General features: G+C 38.9%; 1 protein-coding gene across 1 annotated transcript in view; it reads right to left on the reverse strand.

Moving 5' to 3' along the window:
* The window catches only part of ITGAV (integrin subunit alpha V), a 46839-nt gene that overhangs the window by 16359 nt on the left and 12650 nt on the right, over positions 1–17830 (reverse strand). Inside the window, exons 3-17 of the mRNA XM_031505363.3 lie at positions 13508–13599; positions 12894–13008; positions 11710–11771; positions 10117–10162; positions 8574–8699; positions 7829–7873; positions 7615–7658; positions 7470–7526; positions 7027–7079; positions 6433–6635; positions 3767–3958; positions 3609–3654; positions 2954–3055; positions 2182–2240; positions 1056–1210 (exon numbers count right to left, since the gene is read on the reverse strand). Coding sequence (XP_031361223.3) covers positions 1056–1210; positions 2182–2240; positions 2954–3055; positions 3609–3654; positions 3767–3958; positions 6433–6635; positions 7027–7079; positions 7470–7526; positions 7615–7658; positions 7829–7873; positions 8574–8699; positions 10117–10162; positions 11710–11771; positions 12894–13008; positions 13508–13599 — 1397 coding nt within the window. The remainder of the gene's footprint in view (positions 1–1055; positions 1211–2181; positions 2241–2953; positions 3056–3608; positions 3655–3766; positions 3959–6432; positions 6636–7026; positions 7080–7469; positions 7527–7614; positions 7659–7828; positions 7874–8573; positions 8700–10116; positions 10163–11709; positions 11772–12893; positions 13009–13507; positions 13600–17830) is intronic.

Here is a 17830-nt window from a genome sequence, read left to right on the forward strand (position 1 = left end):
TTAGCTTTACATTAGCCACAGATTTGCCAAGTGTAAACTCTGCTTCCTTTCTGAGAGTAATGAAAACTACTGACTCTGGCACAGCTCACTTCAGGATCTTATTTCAAAAGATGCCTTCTTTGGGAGAAACTTATTGATTACCTATAGTTTTAAACTGGTTTTTCACCCCATTTATTATCATTTCATATTGGTCATGTGTCATTATTTTATGAAAATGTCAGGTGGAAATGTGATAAATCTTTACTAACCCTGAGATCTGAGATGTCTAATTCTGTATATAACCAACTCAAAAAAGTCAGGTCAAAGAAATTATTACCTACCTTCCATAAATCCTTAATGATTGCTAGCATTTTTTCTGGGGTTTGTTTGTTGGGGTTTTTTTAATTTTTGTTTTGTTTTGTTTTGTTTTTTGTTGTTGTTGTTTTTGTTTGTTTTTTTTTAGCGTGGCGCAAGTATTGTTTAAGTTTGATTTATAAGTGCTCAGAGATAAATCTGAGCTGCATAGAACTTACATAGCTACACACAGTGTTTCTTCTACTGATTAAAACCTTTGTCTTAGCATCTGTTCACATTTGTGGGGATGAAAACAGAAAGACTGAGAAAAGCAAACTTAGTAGTTCAACTTTCTCCATCTCCTCTGCTATTTGCTTATTTTGGCTTGTCAGTTGCAGGTCCATATTTTTCTTCAATTTTTAACCTCTAAAGTAGGAAGGACAATCTCTGCTTATTAACTTTCATGTTCCTTGAAAATTATAACTAATTTGGTGCCTGGATGAGTTATCCAAGAAGTCCAGAACAAAGTTCTGAATTTCCAGTGCATTTAGGGACCAGGACCTTTGCCACAAGACAATTCATCATTCATGCTGTGATAGCAGCAGTAATTAAGGACAGATGCATGGTTTTAGTAATTCCAGGTCCATCCACTGAAAACAGATTTTTTTCTAGCATTTTTTCCTTTTTTTTTTTTTTAATTTTTTATTTTAAACCTAACACAATGAACTTATAATAGACAAAGCACCAAAAATTATTTGCCTAGAACATGAATGGCCACTTACCCTCAAGAAGGCATCGAGTTCCTCACAGTTCATTTTGCCCCCCTTTGTAATTGTCATGTTCTTTGAGTGGCTGGGCTGTTTGCTGTGCAGGAACAGAGCTCTCCTGATGGCTCCTTTCTGCTTCAGCTTGTCCAGCAGCAGCTCCACCTGGAAATCTGGCCAAGCCAAAGGGTTTGGGTAAGGGACCCTTGTTCCATTAAACACAGTGCAGAATTCCCTCACAAGTGGAGATGAACACTGATTTCAACTACAATGAAAACCTAGTGCCTGCCCTCTTAAAACTTCCAGCATTTAAAATATGTCACTACATTGGTTTTTAAGCACTGCTGCTGTCCTAAATTTTCTGCTTTTTCCTTAAACACTGGAAATATCTAAGAACACGGATACGTTTATAATTTGTAATTGCTGTAGAACTGCAAGAACTAAAGTTGGATTATTTTTTCCCCTAGAAAATTTAAAGCAATCTTGCACATAACATTTTAAATACTATTGCTAATCTAATTATTGAAATATTTGATGTAGATAATAAAATTTTAAAATACATAACAGATATTCATATGAGCCTTCCAAAATCACACCACCTCTGTATGTGCCACAGAAGATAAGGAAAAGATTTTGCAATGAGTAGACAAAACCTGATTGGCAGCAGGCTGCTTGCCACACAAAAAAATCTCTTGGAGACAACTTAAACACTTGTTTGAAGCAATCTTTTCCTGATTCTGATCTGAGAATCTGATGAAAGAAGTCACGATCTCAACAGGATGTGACAAGTTCCCTGTGGCTTGTCTGTATCTCTCAGGCCTAGCAATGCACATACTTGAATATTCTTGTCTGAAACTCCCCTCCATGAGAGTTACTGTAAATTCTGTAAAATACAAAGGGCTTTCCAAGACTAATTAACCACACAGTTGAACATATGTTTAAAGTCTCAAGTATGGGCAAATGACTTCTACAATGCTGCAGCCAGAACAGCCTGCTGAAGAGTCTCATGGATGTACATGGCACCCAAGTGTCAGCAGTGGCTGCAAAGGGCACCCAGCTGTTTGCCATGAAAATAACAGTGACCACTGCTCATGTCTGCAAACAACACCACAAGACTTCCAATTCTTAAATGAGCAGAACTTACTGAGTGAGTTCGGGAGCTTCCCTTTGCCATCTGCCTTTAAGCAGAACTTTACTTTGAAGCTGTTTAGGAAGAAAAAAAAAATAATTTCACACACTTTTTCTCTCATTTTCTTATAAAATTCCTCACTATTTATTTCTGTTCAGATGTATCCTCTTTTTGAGACTCTAGCTCATTCTCAAAAGCTATTTTCTACTGATGGAAGACAAATTAAGTAGGCAGAATTGCAGGCACTGCAAAGTTCTGGAGTCTTGACTCATCTAGGGACAATCACCTGTGGACTGGGATGTTTATTTCTGTAATCAAATGGGTCTGATTTTTAAACCTGTCATATTGACCCTGAAAAGAAAGATAGCAGTAGGAAGGGAAAGTCGGTTGGGATAATAACCTGGGAACCAGAAGCAAAATCAGTTTACAGAGCAGATCACTGCCCCAGTGTGTATGTTAGTGGGCAAAAACACTGCAAATACCATGTGACATGCTGATGTCTTGAGAAGACCTTACTCTGCTCAACAGGGACAATTGGCATCCTCTGCAGGTTTTGGGACTCAGTCTGGCATCTAAAGGCAGTGCTGGTCCTCCAACTGCTGTCAGAGAGTTCTTATTTTGTACTGTCTGCTCTTTCAGAAAAAACTGTGCTTGTCCTTTTTGTTTTTTAAATTAGCTTCCTGAGACCTTTTAATTAGACTTCCTGAGACCTTTCAAAATTGGAAGCTTACAAAATTAAACCAAAGAAGTCCCTCCCCTCAAAGGAAAACATAGATACACTGCTTACCAAGAAACTTTTACATCTCCCAGTGAACAGGCTTTGTTTTCTGGGTTTAGAATGGTTGGATTAACTTCCAGGGCAGCATTTACTCTAATAACTGGTCTAGCCCTGCAAAGAAAACATCCTCTTGAAGAGCACTCAACACCGTGTTTGACAATGCCCCCCCCCATCAAATTGTGCAATATACACACACACACAGTATTTAGTGAAACCACAAGGAAAACAAATAACCATTAACTAGATGAAACTTTTCAGTGCCCTTTCATTTCCATCAGCCACAACAGGGACAACTGTGGAAAGAGGAAGTCCTACTACTTACAGCACAGACCAATACATTCTCCCAAAATGAGCAAGTTGGGATGAGAATATTGGAATTACAGTGTAATAGCTTGCGGCTGCTGTGTCAAAATCTAGAAAACTGTCACTCAGAAAGCCTTGAAGACAGCTTATTAATGTTTTCTCCTGACTACATATTATTGAGAAAGATGAATTTTAGACAGCAGACAGGTTTACTCGGTAAAAAAAGCTCTATAGTGTTTTTCACTCCAGAGGTTTGGATGGTGGAGTGCCAGATTTTCAGACTTCCCTGATCCTGCTTTCTTTGGTAGCTCCAGAACTGCACTGAGCTCTCACTCAGGTACAAGCACAGAGGGACCCTTACCTGTACAGAACAGCTGTGTCAACACCGAAGGCTCCAACAATCAAGTCTAGAAAGAGAGGAGACACATTACCCATTACAACTTGCTTTATGAAATACGCTGTTTCTCAAGGGTGGGGCTGCTACTGAGTTATTATAAAGTGCCACTTGGAGCAGAGGACCTGGATATCCATTTTTGTCCACATCTGTGGCTCCTTTCAGCGAGTACCCAAAACTGGGGGGCATGGTGCGAGCGGCCCACTGCCCTTCCAGGACCTGGGATGGGATGGCGTTCAAACCACTTGCTCCTCCGTTGTAGATATACACAAGACCTCTCTTGTCCTCTCCCCCATATGGTGCAGCAACTGCAATGTCTGAAAATCAAAAGAAGAATCATCAGCATCTCCAGACTCAAATTAGAACGTTTTTGTGCTTACATCAGTCAATAATTTCTGATATTACAGTTTCAGTGTGTGTCAGTAGGGAGGAAGTGCAACCAGCTTTTAAAATGTTCATCATTTGTTTGTTTATTATTCCTTTTATTAGTTCTGTTTTTTTTCTTTTATTATTAGAGGCTGTTTTTTTCTACAAAGTATAAATGTTTAACAAGAACATGTCAAAGCCTTTTATGGGGAAAGGAAGGGGAGAAATAGTTCTACAAAAACTTCTCCACTGTGGTGACTTTTTTGCAGTAAAATCATGTGGATTTGAGATGCTCTTGAGATTATTAAAACAAGCAGAGTTAGTCACTGTGGGTGCCAAACCACAAAACTAAGTGTGACTCTTCCCTTTTCCTTTACATGCTCATGTTCTTCCAAAGGGTGAGACATAGTGATAATTCTGGAAAATTTAAATCATCCTAAACCAATGGTAAATATTAAAATCCAGTCTGTCCCGTAGTTTGGCAGTATGCTTTATGGAGAATTTCCAGTTAGTGCAGTTATTCTATCTCTTAAATTTTAAAGTACTCACTGTTAATGATTAATAAATGGTAGGAAACAAAATGCTAATTAGACTATCTGTAAGGACAGCTTTAGAAGTGTACATATGATCTAATTTCAACATTTCCACAGACAGTTCAAGGACCAGACATAATTGGAATAATTACATTTTTCCTTCCTCTTTTCTGAAATTTGGGAAAGTCTGACAAAAATAATAAGGACTCAAAAGTTTACAGTTTTGTATCTTAAACTCCTATTTACAAACTTAATGAAGACAGTAACAATTCCTATCTTGCACCATATTGTGATGGAAGGCATTTTAATTAACACTCCCAAAATGAGGCAGAGAAATAAAACCCAAAACAAACAGACTAAATAACAGCAAAGCAATTAAAAAAGAGGCAACTTTTGCAATGATTCTCTTTCCCACAGTGTATTTCAAATGTAAACTTGGTGGAATCAAAAAATGTTTGGGATAATCTCATCAAGTGACTGGAATTTTGGCTATCAGCTGTCCAATGTCTTCTGTAAATAGCTGCAGTGATATTAGATCTTCACACTGATTCTACATACAGTTAGCAACTAAAAAGGTCCCTTCCAATTTCAACTACGCTGTGAATTTATGACTTCATCAGAATAACTTAGAGCTACCTGGGAATTTTGAAGTAACCATCTATTGTAATTTTTGATCTGACAGAAAATACTTAGCTTGAATGCAGAATGGAAAAAATTAAGATTTTTGGTGGAACTCTACTACTCTTTAGGCAACAGTGGAGTATAATGGGCACTAAAAAGTGTTCCCCCTGGGATTCTTGGAAATCTCCATCCCAACACTACATGATTCTTGTCTGCTTTATTGCTTTTCATTCCTATCAGAAAGTAATAAGAAGCTTAGGCAAGGGGTTTGAGAGTTTCAGCTCCAGTTGTGTCAGACTCAAACTTCTCTTCCAATTACTCATTCAAGACACTCAGCTCTTGGTACATCTGGCTGTAGCTGCTATGCAGTATTTCCACCAAACTCTTCCCTTCTGAATAATAAATTTAAAAAAACTAAACCCAACTACTCTTTTTGCAGGAAAATCTTTTTTATGTGAACATTTTTAACCAGCAATCTGAAATCAAACCTTCTTTTCTGTCATCATTGTGTTTCTAGAGAGGAGGGTCAGGTATTTTATTAAAGTTTCTATGGTGGCCATGGCTTAGAAAGCAATCAAGTGGTGAGTGTAAGAGCTAGAGCAGTCCATGCTGTGGTGTCAGTGGTATAGTCTCTGCTCGATGCATCCATGGAACTCCTGTTGGCATTCCTGGGAGTAGCATACAAGCATCAAAAGGAGTCTAGACCTCAGCGTGCCACCCTGGCCACGGCTACAGCACCGAGTGTTTGTGTGCAGAATCCACCTTCTCTGTGCTGCCTGGGCTCCCCTGGTGCCTTGAGAAGGCTGACCTAGAACAGAGGCTAGATGGAGCTAAAGAATAAAGTAGGTGCTTATTAGGAGGCCTCAATGGATCTATGTTGGGTAGCACAAGAGTCCAGCCAGGGCTGCACCACAGGTGAACTCAAAATGGTCACAAGATGGACAACCGGCCACAGGGTCTCACATTTTTATAAGTTTTGGTTTATTAGCATATTGGAGCTAATTGTCCAATTACAGCTCCAGCCCATGCAGTCTCTCTTCAGTCCACATTGTTTATGCTCTTGGGCCTAAGATTTGGATCAGTTGTCCTTGGTCCCCAGCTGGAGAAGGAATTGTTTTGTCTCCCTACTCTATGAGGAGAGCTCACCATCCCTTAATATGAAGCTCAGAAGTGCACACTAAAGCAGCACAGAATGTGAAAAATATAAAAGCTAAAACCTGAGGCATCACCCTCCACAGCCAGCAGATCCTGACCAAGAATCAGCATCCTACCGTTGAAGCCATCCTGATCCAGGTCCCCCAGGGGTGCGATGGAGCTGCCGAACCGCGCAAAGATCTCAAAGCCGTTCAGCTTTTCTGTCTGAAACCCTCCCGAGGCTTGCTGAAGGCAGATGGTTACTTGGCCAACCTCCTGAAGCTTCCCATCTGAACTTCGATCCATAAAAAGAGGGGCTCCAATAAACAGATCTGTGTAACTGGATCAAAAAAGGACAGAGCTCTTCAGCAGCAGCATGAAAACTCATTCTCTTCAGCACTGTTGACTCAGCACTGAAATCAACACTCAGATGAAAGTTCACCATCTTTAAATTCAACTGAAGGCAAATATTTATTGACCAAGTAAGCATAAATATACAAAAATGTAATGGACCTTAAGCATGTGAATATACACATGTATTTATGTAGATAAATGCAGAACTGAAGATACAAATGTTAAAACAAATGTGGAGCGCCAGCAAAAGAGTCGTGCAGATGTGTTAAACAATGAAGAAGAAATCTAGATTTTGGGAAAGACCTTTTAATAAAAGCTATTATTTTCTTTCTAGAAAAAAGCTGGGTGGCATTGGTGAGAAGAGGGAGGACACTTACTTGTCCCCATTGATATCTGTGGCAGCCACCGAATACCCGAAATAGGCAGCCATCTGGAAAACAAAATTCAAACCAAACCTATGAGTTGTAGTGATACAAGCAAACAACTTTACACAAATCTGTACACAAAATACTTCAGCAAGATGATAATATATGCCACAATGTTTTTTTTGTTCTTTTTTGTTTATCTTCCATACTCTGTTAGAAAGTAAACCCATCAGTTGCTTTTCCCATTTCCCCTTTCATGATCTAGTCTCTTTCCCAACTCTCAAAACAGGCAGCATTTCCTTTATTTAAGTAAGATTAGAATTCACTCAGACTTCATAAAATTTTACTTTGGCAATGAAGCCAGTAATATAGAGACTGTTATCTAGTACCCTTAATACTGCTGCAACATAGGAAAGGCTTCCTGGTCACCTACCACACTCAGCAGAGTCACCCACCTGCTCTCCAGTGAAGTTGTACATGGAGGACATGTTTTTCCCATTGTAAATGGACACCTGCACGTGAAGAAATACACATTACAGCACACTAGCAATCGCCTCATTTTTAAATTTATTGTAAAGTTTAATGTTTCAAATTTTTTACCATGCCCAGAGTTCTTGCTGCCCGTGGGACTCCTGATACAAAGTCTGAAACATAAAGCAAGACACAGATAACAGTCAGGTCCCAAGGCACAGTGACTGCTGAACAGAACAGCTCATTCCTAGCACTTGAGGCATTTCCCTGTGTACTGTACCACTGATTTGAAAGGTCTGCCCAGCCTATTAACATGATGTTCTTACTGAAGCAAGGGGCTTACCTTCGATGCCATCGCCATTGAAGTCTCCAACAGCCACTGAATAACCTGCAGAGACAAGATGAGGCTTTAATAACCCTATTGAACCTTTCATCTCTCTTTACATTGTGTCTCTGTGCACAGTCCTCCTCTCTTCATCTTAAAATGCACTGGTAAAAATATTGCCTTGAAGCAGCTTAGACTATGAAGAGCTCCAGGAGTGGCTGTAACTCATCAGTATCCAGGAATTCGAGATCAGAAGATGAATATTTTAAATTTATCATCCTGAGAATTGTCCTTGCTTTTTTTCCTGAGCCTGGTTGGACATATGTGAAGTAAAAGGATGATTTCCCACTCCTCACATTGTTTTTCTTTCAAAACACAATTCTTTAACATTTTTATTTTGCTTTGGTAGGTTATTTAGAAACAGCTACTTTTAAATAACAAACAAACAACCACCTATGTGAGTAACCTCTCATATAAAAGTCATACATTTGCCATTCCCATATTCAGCCTGAATCACAGAGCACAGAAAATCATGAAAATGTCTCCATTTATTTTGTCATCAGGTGCTTTTTGAGTCAAGCCTATGGCAAAATAACTACAATAAATAACTACAATTCCATCATACATAAATGAGTGCATTTTCAGGAATGTCACTCCCTTGTTATGTGTTAGATGTGGAATTACTAGTTGTGTGATTTAGATGTAAGCATCAGTAGTGGCAGGGAGTGTTGCAGGTAGAGGTTTCTCCTTTCCCAACACATACCCAAGTAGCTGTCATCAAAAGCAGCACTGGCAGGTCTGGTTGCTAGCTGGTCATCATACTTGGTGCTGTAGACTTTGGAGTCATACTTTTCCACAATCTCTGTCACTCGATCAGAAATCAGCTGGCCTAAAGAGAGAGAAAGCAGCTGCAAACCACAACCAGAATGGGTGGGCTCATTCACTGAAGGGACTCATTCACAGAATGACCAGAAAGGGGCCAACTGCAGCAGTGCCAGGAAGGACACAAGTGAAAATATGGATCCCACTCCAGCAAAAACGTGTGCATAAATTGAATCAAAGGCACACACAGAGCTCTCAGTGCAGAGGCCAAACTAAAAAAGGCAGGGCTGAGATATCACATGCTCGTGGTTGTGCAGAACTGAGCCCTTTGGGTGCTCCTGGCTCAAATACCACAACAGGAGAGCCTGTTGTGGCAGACAAGAAGCCAATAAAATGAACAAAAAGGAGATGAGCACGGTGTATTGCCATGTTCTCCCTTTTCACTTCATCAGCCACTAGGTGGTGACTCCTTTACATTCTTTTCTTCGAGTCTAAATTAAAGCTTGAATCACCAAAAAACCCCATTCAGAAGGCACTTACTTCATATACATATTCATATGTGTATGACGGGAAGGGAAAACTCCAGCATCTCAGCATGTGGAATAAAAGTCTTGTTTTCAGGAACATACTATTGTCATCTATTCAGAGCTAAATGGGCTTTTTTGGTAGTAGTAGAAGAAGATGAGGTTGTTTTGGCAGATGAAGAGTCACTTTTGCCAAAAAGCAATAAAATGAATATAGGAACCTAATTTATACAATATTATATCTGCAGTTTATCTTCAATCTTTCAGTTTTGTTTGTGATTTAAAACACAAGGCTGGAACAAGCTTCCTGTGCTGCTGCACCCACATGTAGGCTGGCACGATACAGAAAATATATTAATAAATGTTAGAAGTTCCATTATAAAGCAGGCAGCAGAGTTTGGCAGCTGTGTCCTGATTACAGCAGCACCCTCCTTTGAACAGAGAGCTGCAGTTAAAGGCTGAATAATCCTGGAACCCACGTGAGCAAAATATATGGGTAATGCCAGGTAGAGGTAAAATGTGCTCTTCAGCACAAACTAATTAATACAAACACAAAACATCTTTGCCATCAGAGGAAAACAATGACATTGTCTTTAAAGGGGATATTTCTCATTGAAAATGTACATTTTGTATGTGTGTCAAATTATAAAACATGTACATAGCAAAATAAAATATACTAAAGGAAACTTATCCTGCTGATGAAAACAAATCCCACGTTCCAGGAAAATGCCTTTATGATGATCACGGAATTATTTAAAACACAAAGAACAACTCTACTAATATTATTACAACTATTATCTGTGGTTGCCTTGATTATTCAGGAGATATTCTTAAGAACAAAAGAATATTTCTATCAGTTTTCTTACTGACAAAGACTCTGACAGCAGCTGTAAGACTGTGGATCAAAAAGAGAAAAATCATAAAGGTCATCTTCTCTGTGACTTAAATGATATGTCTCACCTTGCCAGTAAAAACTTCCAGGTCCTCCAAGCAGCACCCTGTCTCCCTTGGAAGGGAAGAAAAAAAGGAAGACAGAAAGAAAAATTAAAACCACATGAGGCACATCTAAAGCCAGACAGCACATCCTGTGTTTGTGGGAAGAAATCCCACGCATGTACATCACATAGCTCTGCTGACCACCACACATTTTCCTTTCTGAAGGAGTGATTAATTAGAAATGCATCTTGTAAAATGGTAACAAAAACTTTCAGTGACTATTTCACCCATTTAGAATTCTAGGCAGAATTCAGTTTTTATTTTAATAGACCCTTCTTTCCCCATAAATGTATGGCAATAGGAATACAATTAGGAGAAAACTCATAGAGTGTTACATCATGTTTTTAAGTCAGTGCACAAAATAGTGTCATCTTCTGCCTCTGCCATTTTGTGTAACTTATCATTAGAAAAGCTTAATTCATAACAACTGTGATGTAATTCCCCCACTCCATATTTCTTGGCACAACTGCAATTCACAATACCATTTTATGAAACTCTAACTACATTATTTATCCCAGGGTTGGGAATTTACTCTGTAAGTACTGAATTAGGCCACAGGCTTTGCTGCATAATTATTATTCAGTGGCTTTTTTTTTTATTTTAATCCTAAAAACTCCTATATTCACCACTCAGAAAAATCTAGGTCAGACTTTTGGAGATACACCCTTGCCCACTCTAAGGTTTTGGATTAGAGCCCAGAGTTGGTTTAACCAGGCCTGGAACCTGCACAGTGACCCTGAGGGTGTGTGCAAATAACCCAAACACTCACAGTCCTCTCCTGCACTTGGCAGTTTCCTCTGGAGGAAAACCAAGAGTGGCTCTGGGCAAAGAGTGATGGGATATGACCTCATCCTGAGATGTGAGAAGCCAAAAATAAGAGCCACATCACAAAAAGGGCTTGCGTGGTCTAAACACCTCCTGACTCTGCTCAACCATTTCACTGAACAATATAAAACACTCCAGTACCTTCTCAGATCAGTGCACAGTTCTACTGTGCTTGGATTTCAAAAGTAATTGTGAATTTGAACAAGAAAAAAGAACCAGAACAGGCAGGGAGAACACAGAAGTTGGAGAAACATGTCAGGTAAAAACCCTGTACTTCTGCTGGCTGATGAGAAAATCAAACATGATTCACAAGCACATTGTTTACCAGTTCCCTGAGTTTTATTCCTCAAGAAATAACAATAGCTATGCACCAATCCCATGTCTCAAAAATCCTGACTATTACACTGAATTCACTTGAGGAGCAGCTGCAGCAGAGGGGTATGGCAGGAAGCTGGGAAAGCAGATTATTTGTTCAGGACATGGTTCCTACAAGAGGTGAAAGTGTGCTGCTGTGAAGATGTAGGGAGAAACAGATTTATAAATGCTCTTTAAGTGGTTTCAAGTTATTTTTTGGTTTATGTATAAATTTTGTTTGGTTTTGGGTTCTCTCCCCACCAGGAACAGGAAGATTTGGTTTCATAATAGCTGTAAATCTAAGTGCTCTGTATCAGAAAGGTTTGATAGCTTTCAGCTGTCTGCTGACCCACAGAAATGACCAAAAAAATCACATACCTTTGTGAAGTCAATGCTAAATCCACCTTGACAAAATCCCTGTCCATCAGCATCGATGGTTGCTGCCAAAGAAAAGAAGAATGAAAAGAAAGAGGAGAAAAATAAATAAAGTATTATCAGTACTCCATCAGTTGCAGTACTGCAGATGCTTTTCAATGCATCTTCCTATGTAAATTTGCACTCTTAAACTTGAACCTTGGAATAATTTTCTTCTTAATCAGTATTTTCCCTTTATCAATAGCTTCTAACCAAATGCTGTAATAACTTTAGGGCTAGCCTAATAGATATGTAACATTAGCACATGTTCTAGCCTAGCACAGTCAAAGCAAACAGCAACCCTGTGTTCCTTTGTATTTAATCTTCAAAAGTCTTGGGGAAAATATATTTGCAATTTCTATTCAGTAAATATTTGGAAAAGAGGAGATAACCTTTTCTTTTGGTATGGAAAAGAAAGCTGAATTGGCTTAAAACAAAAAGAGCATACCTGGCTGAAAAATACCTCCACACAGAGACTCATCCCACCAAGAATTGTTATGGCTGAATCAATTTTAGGATTATACAGCTTTAGAAGTGCTGGGAGCTCCTCATCTGAAAGAGTGACTGCTTAACTAGCATGATTTAATTTAAGTTTTAGATTATGAACTTCTAAATAATCTATCAACCCAACTAGAGGAAATAAATGCAAAGCATTCAGAAAATAAGACTCCAAATGTTCAACATTTAATATAATTTAAACAATGCATCACTACATGTGTATGCACACAGGGACATCAGAACCTATTTTTGCAAAACCTTGTCTTCAAAAATGAGCTTGCACCTTAATGTACTTGAATAATGATAAAATACTTGAGATTCATAAGAATTCATAAGAGTTGGTCATTGAAAAAGCACTTGCTACATAATTTTGCTTGAGTGATGACTACAAAATTGGTCCCTTCAACAACAGAAGTCCTCAAGCTCAATGCTACTTGGACCTAAGATTTTCCTCTGGCCTACAGTAAAGAAAACAAGGTCTGCATCATGAACCTCTATTGGAGATATCTGGATCTAGTTTTTAAGTTTTGCTCTAATTGCTATACATGGAAGGGAGAAAACGCTGTAAAACATTCCACTCCAAAATAGACACAAAATGTGACACAAGAGGAATTCCAAAGAGAAAAGCAGCTATAAAGCCCTATACTTACTCGACCTGCAGGGAGCATATTCCACAAATTTTGACCCAGCAAGCAGGTAACAAGTTCCTACAGGCTCTCTCTCTTGTTTTGTTTCAGTTCTCCAGTGGTACAGTGGAGCACAGGCCTAGGGAAGAACACACAACAGTGAGGAAACAAATTCCTCTTCAAAATACTGCTGGGTATCAAATAATACAATGAATTTCCAATTTTCTACAGAAAAGCAACAAAAAAAAAACTAGCAGATGTATCTTGTGTTATTAGAGATTTATACTATCAGCACTGGGACAAAATTACCAGCAGTTTGTATTTTATAAATAGCTAATTTACATCAAGACTTTTAGAAATAATATTTTCTTAAAGCAACACTTGTGAAGTGTTTATCAAGAATTTATGACACATTCTAACTTCATCTAACTGATTTTAGTACTTTCCTTAAAACTAGAAAAAATGCTCCTAGCTTTGTTTATAAGGAGTTAAGCAAAGCCTAGCTAAGAAACTCTGAAGAAAAGACAATTCATGCTGATTAGTGAGATTTTGTTTAAATTCTAAGTTATCTGGATCTCTTCACATTTTCTTCCACTGCAATATCTCAGTACTGATGCATCTGAAGGGCAAAGACCTACCAGAATTTTATCATTTTGGGATCTCACAGAGGCTCCAAACCACTGATGAGACTTAAATTCCAGCGGATCATTAGGAGCAAAGTCTCTGTTACCTACAAAGAAAAGAAAAAAGAAGCATAATTTCATAGGAACCCGTACAATAAAAATTAAAAAAAAAAACAAACAAAAAAAAAAAAAAAAAAACAAAAAAAAAAAAAACAAACCACTAAGCCATCTGTTTTGATGCATACAGAGAAAACCAGGAACAGCAACATCGGAGAATATCACACTTTGATGGAAACAGGCTTTAAAAATGATTTATTAGGTTTTTTTTTTATATCAAGGACCCAAAGCAGCTATTTTTGCACACAGAGCATTGGTACAATGCTGATTAGTTGTAAGAGCTCAAAGTTTATAGCATGTTTGACAGCCACACAGTAAATACCTCATAGCTGAGATATTTGACTTCCAAGCAGATTACAGCACTGCTCAAGGAGCAAGCCAAAGCCCCATTAGGACTGATGCTTCTAAAAGAAATATTGCCTGGATTAAATAATGTGAATTTTGGCTAGAATCAGGAATGAGATCCTTCTCCTAATTCCACCAAGTGGTAACATCTCTATTCTGAGTGTCACTGCAAAGAACAAAGCAGGCAATTCGCAAGCTGAAGAGATGTGGGGAAAGAGAGCAAGTTAAAGACTGAGTAATTTACACTGGTGTCTGTTTACATTGGTGTCTGTGATGCTGGCTGGTAGAAACAAGCAGTATTTCTCCAGGTGTGAATGCTAAAAATCATAGAATTATTTGGTGTTTCCTCTGTACATTCATTGGCAAAATGAGGGAAACTCTGCCAGCATAATGAGAGAATCGATGTAACACTTTGAAAAACATACCTTTGCTAAAAGTTCCCTAAATGGCTGGTTTAGAGAGCCTAAAACCACAGAATTGTTGAGGCAGCAAGGACACATCACTTGTTTAGTGCCAGGGGATGCCCAAACCCAGCCCTGCTATGAGTCAGAGCCTGCAGCCACTTGGACCAGAACTTCCCTGCTTGTCTTACACCTTGTAAAGAATGCTTTGTCTGCACAGATTGCATTATTTCCTTTAGGAAAGTCCCATGAAAAAGACAAAAGAGATTTTAATCTGCCGAGTCAGGCAAAACAAGCAAGTATCTGGACTATTTTTGCTTTCAGATTAGAACTACACAGAAACCAATGCCAAGCACATTGCAACACAGAGAACTATTGTGGTTTTCTTCGAATGTCATCAAAGGCAAGTAAAACCTCCACCTCCCTCTGTCACTTCCCCTCTATCTCTTACTGGGCTGGTGCTGAAGGCTTGGAGAATCAGCACATCTGCACAGATTTATGTACATTCAACCTTGATACTCTCACCCTTGCACAGGATAAAATGTAGCTTGGAGACATGCATGTCACCTTTTAATGGCACAGAAAGAAACCCAGATCAAGATCTTTTCCAAATAGGGAACTATCTTTGGCACACACAAAAATCCCTGTTTTATCACCATTTTCTTCTGTTCCTTGTCTTTAACTATGAAAATCCACCCTCAGTTTTGCTCAAAGGCATGACTGGGTGAGTTTCAGATGAAGCTGCCACCCAAAGGGGCAGCAGGTCCCATTTGTTCCTATCCCCAGTTCATTCCTGCTGCCCCTGTCTCTCTTGGCACTACTCCCCTGCTCACATCATGAACCACCAAAGAATGGACCCTCCTAAAAAAGTTATCCAGCAGGATGAGGTTCCAAGCCAGCTGGCTGCATGGGGAGGGGAGCAGTGCTAACCTGCTGGGGAGAAGACACCCACACAAGGTTGGAAACTATATCCTTTTTGGCACCAACAGGGACTTAAAAGTGGTTAATTCATCTTTTAACCACACCCAGGGTTACGTAGCCTGGAGAGACAGATTTGGCTTCTGCCCTCTACTTGTCCAGCTACTCTTGAATACAAAGAAATGTCTCAGTTCTACTTGCCAAACACAGCTTTAAACAATGCTAAACTTGGGGTTAGTTGCAGAGTGGCATTTTGTACTTTTATACTTACAATAATACAACACTATATATGCATGGCAAAGCTGGTATAGCAATTCCATAGTGTAAAGCAGAATCCTATTGTCCTAGGTACCATAAAGGTGTCTAGGATGCAAACCTCCCACAAGTTCAAAACAACAGGCAGGGAGTAAAAGGAAAGGCTGTCTTGTAATAGGGAGTAAGCAGCCATTCTGCATTATCAACCCAATTTTATCTCAGCTGTTAAGGAAATTAGCTCCTTGAAGTCTGGGCTGAATAATAAGAATAAAAAATACAATAAAAAGAAAGCCAAGGACTGGTTAGCACCTGCCCATGGTCTATGCTGACTGCACTGGAGAAGAGGGGAGCCAGCAGAACAACCAGCACAGGTTGCCAAAACAGCTCCTCTCTGCCTTTTACCTGTGCACTCTTCAGCTGCCAAGAAGGACCAGTGTCCAGGACAGCATCTCCCTTGGTGTTTAGGGGACAAAAATATTTTTCTACAGTATTAAAAGGCCCCGTTTCAGCTCTAAATTGAGGATAATATTAGAAATCTCAATGCTTTCAGATACAACCAGAAGCTGGCACATAAAAACCCCAAATCTCCAAACCGGAAAGCAAACGAACATGACCACAAAGACAATTATGTGCCAAATGTATTTTATGTGCCAGATGTCATGACTTCAGAAGCCAGCATCATAATTTCTGAAGGCCTGAACAACAGATGAAGAATTCTTACAAAACCCCACCACCCCACAGAAAAATGTGTTCCATTAGGCAATTTGGCAAAATGGGTTTTATTTATTTATAGTACCTCTATTGTAGAAACATTCGGCAAACATCTCAGTCAAGTTGTCCCATGTCAGTGCAGACACACATAACAAAGCAAGATGTGCTACAAGGCTAAGATGCTTTAGATTGAGTTTTTCTTGTATTAAAAGTTTAAGTTCTTTAAAGCTAAGTGAAGAGGTTTTAGGGAGAGGGCCTTGAGTTCAGCTTGAAATGGCTGCAACACTGGAAAGTGCATGAGGACAGAAGATCTAGATCAAGTGGAAAGTATGTACATTGGAAACACTCTCAGAAGTCTCAGGTAAAAAAATTGATACAGGCCAAATCTGATGTTAACTCTCCATTAGAGGAGAAAAGTAACCTTTTTTTCCCCTATACTCACTCAGAATTCTCCCCAGGAAAAAACTGTGCAAAAAGATTATAAGCCTTTCTCTCAGATCCAAAGAGAAACTAATTTTATGAGGAAATCTGGAAAACACCCATTCAACAAAAATCCCCTCACTTTAAACAAGAAACCATTTGATTTTTTTTCTTCATGACTGGGGAAAACAAATATTAAAACACTTAAATGTGTGCCCTCACTGAAGCAGTTTTAACCACAGCTACATGTTGAGTTATACCATAAAGTAGACGTGTCATGGGAAGGTACTGAACTGACTTCAGCATTTCTGTGTTTTATTGCAAAGAGTCTGACTTGATTATCATTTTATCTTTATCTTTATAACTTTTAGTGGTAGTCATATACATATACACATATATATATATTAAAAAAAAAAAAAAAAAAAAAGAAGAACAAGCTTTCCCCCATGCCCTTTAAAAACAGTACCTACCTTAAATGAACCAAACTGTAGCGCAGGTAAGATCTAAACATCCAGGGATTTATAAATCCAGCCCAATGCTTCCATGTATTATAATCAGCCTTCGTCCTATTAAGGGTTCTTGTAGCCTTAGTGTATTTCTTACAGCCTTTTCTTGTATTTCTGAAATTTCAGAGTATTCAAAAAATACCCTACACCTGTCTTTAAGCCAATTATGTGCATTTTAGTCACAGAATCACAGAGTGGTTTGGTCTTGAAGGGACCTTAAAGGTCATCTCATTCCAATCTCTCTGCCAGGGTCAGGGACACCTTCCACTAGACCAGGTTGCTCAGAGCTCCATCCAACCTTGCCTTGAAAAAGCCTTAAAAAAGGCATTCAAACAAATATATCTAGGCAAGACAAACTATATTCTGACTAGATTTATTCAAGAAAACATTCAGAGTTTTTATACAATGCCATATGTCAGACTAAAATGCAACTGCTACAGGGACTAGTACTTGATGGGTCATTAATTCCAGGATTACGTCATATGACCATGGGGTATTATTTCCTATTTGTAAAGGCAGCTTCTGCCCAGGTCTTTCCTTTGCTCCTTCTGATTGTAGCAGACATCACATGATGATTTTAGATGACTCTTTCAGTAGGGAAAAAGGGCTGACATGTCAAGTCGACAGTGTTGTGTCTCACAAGGTATTTTCTAGGTGGAGGGGTA

The sequence above is a fragment of the Lonchura striata genome, chromosome 7, assembly GCF_050655825.1.
Source record: "Lonchura striata isolate lonStrDom1 chromosome 7, ASM5065582v1, whole genome shotgun sequence".
Taxonomy (NCBI): Eukaryota; Metazoa; Chordata; class Aves; order Passeriformes; family Estrildidae; genus Lonchura; species Lonchura striata.